Here is a 6630-nt window from a genome sequence, read left to right on the forward strand (position 1 = left end):
GTGGAGGATAGTACATGGGGCAATAGCCACGAACAGACATCGGGTGCACCTCGATCCTAGTGTTGGGGAGGGCTGCCCTTTCTGTTTGGAGACCGAGTCTCTTTTTCATCTCTTTGTATAGTGCAAGCGGCTTAAAAACCTGTTGTCACTGCTAAAACAGTGGTTTTCAGTTTTTCTTCAGGTTTTTATTTTTGGGCCAAAATATTCGGCAACAAAAAAACATACTATAGTTCTGCAAAACTGTCTGTCTGGAACAGCAAAACTAGCCATTTGGAAATCAAGGAAGAACAAAATGTTAGGCAAGGCTGCGGTGGATGTGGCGGCGGTGTTTAAAGGCCTAGTGGCTGCGAGGCTGAAAATGGAACATGCATACTATGCTTTAGTAGGGAAACTACCAGTGTTTATCTGCACATGGGGGATAAATGAACTATTATGTACAGTCGATGAAGAAAATTTTAACTTACTGCTGAATTTTTGATTATTTTGATTTATGGTTTATAAATCTGTTTTTTGTTTATTCTCTTTTTGCTTTTTAAGTATTGTATAATTGGACTTGGTTTTCTTTCAAACAGTCTTTTGTTTCAGGCGGATAATATGAAATGTTTTTTGCTTTATGGTAATAATTGAACTAACCAATTAAAGGCTTTTAAAAATTCTCTTTCCCTTTCCCTGTTTCTTTATGTCTCTATCTCTTTGTCTTTCTTTCTTTTTGCCCCACCTTTCTCTCTTAACTTTTTTTTTCCTGTCTCTTCTCCCCATTTGTCTCTCTCGGTGTTGTCTCTCTGCATCTCTCTCTCTCTGTCTCTCTCTCTCTCCTTCTGTCTTTTTTCTCTTCCTCTCTTTGTATGTGTTTCTCCATTTCTCCATTTCTCTCTCTCTGTGTATCTTTCTCTCTTTGTATGTATTTCTCCATTTCTCTCGCTCTCTCTCTCTCTCTCTGTGTGTCAGGAGGAGGAAGTGCGTGAAAGCCGTCACAGTTATGCCCCGAACGCAGGGAAAGACATCCCGATGGCCAAATCCACCAATAACACGGGCTCTAACTCGCTCCAGGCCCAGACGAGCGCTAACATCACTAGTAAGAGTCCAGAAGAGATGAGGAAGATCTTCATCGACCGCGCCAAGAAGATCGACACCATCTCACGTGCTGGATTTCCTCTGGCCTTCCTCTTCTTCAACATTTTCTACTGGGTTCTGTACAAAATCCTACGGCACGACGTCCACAAACCCTAAACACGGAGCCTGACCGGGTGGGCGGAGCTTCAGCCTGACGGACAGCTACATACGTGATTATATATTATATATACATACATGATATGTACTCAACTGTCGTCATTGGGACCAGGAAGTGTTACAGTGACATGGACCACATGGTCACAACACGCACACACTATGCAACTGAGAGACATCATGGAGCAACACAACACACACACACACACACATACACACACTTGCACACACTCACACACACTCAATCCCCAAGCCTCCCTGGATCTCACTCTTTGCTCTCGTCATCTCTCTCGTGTCCTACAGCCTGTTACTGCCAGCGTAGTGTTTTAATACAACACGATTCAAAAATAGAAACGTACACAAGTTACATAAAAGATAAAGGAAATAGATCAATGTTCTTTTTCTATGATTATAAAATAATTTTATACTCCAAAGACTAGAATCATCCCCTTAAATGAAGGCTTAAAGGATTTTTTTATTAATTTATCCAAGTCTGATTGATGAGTGTGGGAATGTATAGTTTATATTTTAAAAGGCGCATGCTTTTAGTTTCAGGTTGCAAATGTAGCTGGTGGTTTTAAAAAGAAATACATATAGAGAAAGTAGTAAAAATTCAGCGTAGTACACAAAGTTTCCAGAGAAACTGGACATTTGGGTAATTTTCTCATTTAAACAGATCATCCAGTTTGAATATCTAATGAAGAATAACTAACCTAATGTCCAACACATCCTGTTTCTCTCTACACGTTGTGTACTACACTGAACTTTTACTACATCCACTATCATTACTGCACTTACATGCTATATACTGTACTGTACAGAAGCCTTAGGCACCAGTAACCACATGCTATAAAGCAAAAAAACATAAAAGATCTACTGTAAAGAGCAGAAAACAGTAATAACGTAAACAAGGTCAATATTTGATGTTATACATACATACAACCGTTTGCTTTAAATGCATTAGTGGTCTCGGGCACATTTTGTGTATGTTTAGAAGGAAAGCAGCTGGTAAGTTTTTGTTTTGTTTTGTTTCTTTTTTTTTTTTTTCTTTTTTTTTTGAGCATCTTGGAGAATCTGATGCAGTTCTTCTGAAGACTCTGATTCTTTTTTTTTCTTTTTTTTTCCCCCCCAGATAATCAGATAATCCCTGATGACCTTCAGAAAAGAGAAAGAGAGCTATTGCGCAATATATTACTTTCCTATAACATTTAAGTTTTGTTGTAATGCTTGGAAATTTAAAATGTTTTGTCACTGCAGAAAGCAAACATCTAAGGAAAAAAATTGCTTAAAAAAATTTGGACGCCTAAGATTTGCACAGCACTGTACAGTATATGTGTGTGTGTGTGTGTGTGTGTGTGCGCGTGTGTGCGCGCTAAATTCATTTCCCTTTCAGTTGCATGCACTTGACATAATGTGAACGCTTAATGTGAAATTGTATATAATAATAATAATAATAATAATAATAATAACCATGAATATTAAACAAAAAAAATGAAACGTTGCGATGACTGTATGTTATCAGGTAAAGTCCATTTTTTGTTTTGTTGTTTGTTTGTTTTGTTTTGTTTTGTTATTTAATATCTGTAAGTTCCAGGGAAGTCGAAGTTGTCTCCCACTATTCAAAACATTTTTTGTAATTAATCTCCATTAAACTCTGCGTATTAATGAACTACATCATATCACACTAAAGCAGCTCTGAATTGAATTAAACTAAATCATTTGCTTTAAACGTATCTCTCATACAGTATATTTTGTTCATTTGTTTTTGTTCATTTTATTTATTTATGCAAATGAGGCTTCATCTAATTGAAGTGCATATATTTGCATACTCGTTAAAACCAAAAATCCTCTAATAGTCCTTTGGATGAAGTTGGGATTAACATTTTTTAATGTTTATTTCACTGTGAAGACGCTCTCAAGAGAAAGATTTTGTTCTTATAAAAAATGTTTTGGGTCATTTTTCATTACAAAAACTAATGTAAATCAAACAATGTAATAGGTTCCTCAATAGGAACAGGAATAAGATTTCATGAATGCAGAAACCGCATTTATTTGTTCTGAATGGAGAAAAATGATTTTGAGAGAATTTCTTTAATACAGTGCAGTTTAATGTTTCCTCTCTGGTTAATCGGGATGCAAACCTCAGGCTCCCACATGATATGATGCCATTTTGATTCTTAAGGCAATGCTTTGATATTTGATGATGCTACTGAATCTGAATCTGAATCATACGATACAATTTGATTTTGATTCGATTCGATTCAATTCAGCATCCTCTGATTAATGTGTGACCAAATTTGTTCAGAATCTGGAGTAGGCCTAAAGTTAATTTGCGAATGATGATGACAAAGGACTATTTCAAAAGTATCAGTGATGTAGGCACGTCACTTTTTTAATAAGAATCAATTTATAATCAATTATAATTGGTAATAATTGATTTATAATTGTTGCCAAGATTCATTTCAGTCATAGCCTTTTACATCAACGAATCACAAATTGTCCGATCATTACATCCCTGCTAGTTTGCATTGTTTATAAAGTTTATAAAGGAAATTGACATGTATATCATAATGACATGTCAATTATATATGTCAGGAAACAAGCTTTTCTTCCTAGGATGTACTGTATGAAATGAAATAATTGGGAAGTGGGCGGAGCTTCAAGCCAACTGGTCGAAAATGAGTGGACACAAAACAGTGAAATAAATACTTTTCTGTTATAGATGTAATTTAGAATAAATCTGAAAAATGATTGACAGGAACAAAATTGTTGTATCTATCTGTAGTGTTGTTAAAAAAAACAAATTAATTTTATAAACAATGTCTGTCACCACCACAGAGCGGGACGATCTTTGGATCCGTACTAGTTTCTCAGTAATACTCGCTCACAGTAATCAGGACCAGTCATCCATATCACTTCAATTTTCCCTTTAACAAAAGCAGCACTGTTCAGTAACACACTGCCAGTCTCCAATACTAATCACCGTGCCTGATAGCCAGTACTGCCCATGTGTTTGAAATTAATAGCAGAACCAGATTTTAGGATAATATGATATTTATTTGGTTCATATGATGTATAGGAGGTGTGTTTCCTTTCTCCTACAACACTGCCAGTACTCATTGCAGTTTCAATTGTATTTCTATAGCGCTTTTAACAACAGACAGAAAAGCCAGCTGTAGATTTAGATCCAGTGTGGTGACGAAAAACTACCTGAGATGACGTGAGGAAGAAACCATAACTCAAAAGGGAGTGCAGATTGTGAATAAGAGCGCTGAGATGAGCACAAGGCAGAGTTTATGATTTAGGATTGTAAGTCAAACATCGGATGCATGAGACGCGTGGTTGAAGTATGAATGTGTGTACATTTCTTTTAAAAGAAAATGTAATGAATGTGAGCTGCATGTCTGGCATATCTAGAATAGGTAAAGAATCATTTAAAAACAGTGGTAGTCCAGAAATTAAATCAAAAGTCCACCCTGAAACACATTAAATACTTCTACAGTGAAATATTTATGATGTGTTTAGCAGTTCTGATGCTAATACGTTGATTGGTGCTGTGTTATTCCTGTACAAAGTTAGCAGATGTGGGTTGCTCTGATGTCACAGGAGGACATTGTTATTGCTAGCACACTTACAATGGAGTTTAACAGGAGAAAACAAATCAACAGTCTCAAACATAAGGAAGAACGATCAGGTTTCACAGTTAGCTCCTAAAGAAAATGTGTATGAGACTTTGGTGCAAATGCTGGACTCACTGTCCCAGAATGCAATGCAGATTCAGCTCGGCTAGTTAGCGATCTATGAGATCGATATTAGCAATATTAGCATGAACGTTGGTGCTTTGGAAGCTGATCTGTTCGAGCAGAGCGTACACATGGGGAAGTGAGAGAGCTGGACAGACTAAAGGATTAAAGCACCGCTGCATCGCTTTCTTTAGCAGAGATAAAGTGAAGCCAGCACCACTATCAGCGGGTAATCGAGCGGGCATTGTGGGTAATGTAGGAAACAGTTAATGAAGTGAAGGCTGAACATCACATATGGAGTATGAATCTCGATATGAATGTGGTTCAGGGTGGATTTTCTTCCTTTAATGGTGTGAACCAGTGACCTGAAGGTTGTGAGTTCAATCTCAGCACTGCCTCAAAACCACTTTTTGGCTGTTAGGCGAGATTTTATTCTGCCTACCTTATATATCACTTGGATATGAAGATATTACAAATATCAAGTGTATCTTTCTGTTGATTCTGTTGATCAGTGTGGTTCTGTTGCAGAGGTTACTAGTAACAGAACTTTGAATAAAGTTGGGAAAATAGGGGAAATAATTACTAAAGCAGTGAAGAAAAGGTAAACAATAATGGTGAAATAAATTATTTAATAATCAACAGAAAATATATTACTATATACTCTTATGTACAAATTGATCTGTCTGATGTAATTTATGGAAATCCCCATAAAATTATACATATATCTCCAGTATTTATTTTCATTTGCACATAACACTTTGATATGCCTCATAAATATAATGAATATAATGAACTTTTTATTTAACATAAAAATTTAGAGAGTAAAACATTTAACAGTGACAGATTTACATCACACTGCTACAGAGACGAGATGTTTGTGTACATTTCTAATGCAAATGTTTAATAATTTATTTTGTACGCTTGTTATGCATGAACCAGTTATGATATTGATGTATATTACATTTTTTCCAATGTGAACTGGACCTGTCCTACTGTTCCTGCTGAGAGAGAGAGAGAGAGAGAGAGAGAGAGAGAGAGAGAGAGAAGCTCAGATGTTATCTTCTGTAAATAATTTTCTCATATCTAATAAAGTTCTGTACAAAACAAGTGGAAATAAACAAATGAATGAATGAAAGGTGGGATGTTTTCCATCACATGGGTGCGTGTTATTACCTAGCATCACATACAGTCATGAAAAATGAATCTTAAAGGTTCTTTAAGTAATTCAGGGTTCTTAGCTTTGTAAACAGGTTCTGGTTGAAACCGCTGTTCCTAATGACCAATCACTGATCACCACTGTTCCTAATGACCAATCACTGATCACCATTGTTTCCAAAGACCAATCACTGATCACCACTGTTCCTAATGACCAATCACTGATCACCATTGTTTCCAAAGACCAATCACTGATCACCATTGTTTCCAAAGACCAATCACTGATCACCACTGTTCCTAATGACCAATCACTGATCACCACTGTTCCTAATGACCAATCACTGATCACCACTGTTCCTAATGACCAATCACTGATCACCACTGTTCCTAATGACCAATCACTGATCACCACTGGTCTAATGACCAATCACTGATCACCACTGTTCCTAATGACCAATCACTGATCACCACTGGTCTAATGACCAATCACTGATCACCACTGGTC

General features: G+C 36.5%; 1 protein-coding gene across 1 annotated transcript in view; it reads left to right on the plus strand.

Annotated features, from left to right (window-relative positions):
• Positions 1–6405, plus strand: part of glra3 (glycine receptor, alpha 3) — a 69620-nt gene extending 63215 nt beyond the window's left edge. Inside the window, exon 9 of the mRNA XM_026944828.3 lies at positions 949–6405. Coding sequence (XP_026800629.2) covers positions 949–1230 — 282 coding nt within the window. The 3' untranslated portion in view covers positions 1231–6405. The remainder of the gene's footprint in view (positions 1–948) is intronic.
• Positions 6406–6630: the final 225 nt, after the last annotated feature.

Source organism: Pangasianodon hypophthalmus, chromosome 3 (genome assembly GCF_027358585.1).
Source record: "Pangasianodon hypophthalmus isolate fPanHyp1 chromosome 3, fPanHyp1.pri, whole genome shotgun sequence".
Taxonomy (NCBI): domain Eukaryota; kingdom Metazoa; phylum Chordata; class Actinopteri; order Siluriformes; family Pangasiidae; genus Pangasianodon; species Pangasianodon hypophthalmus.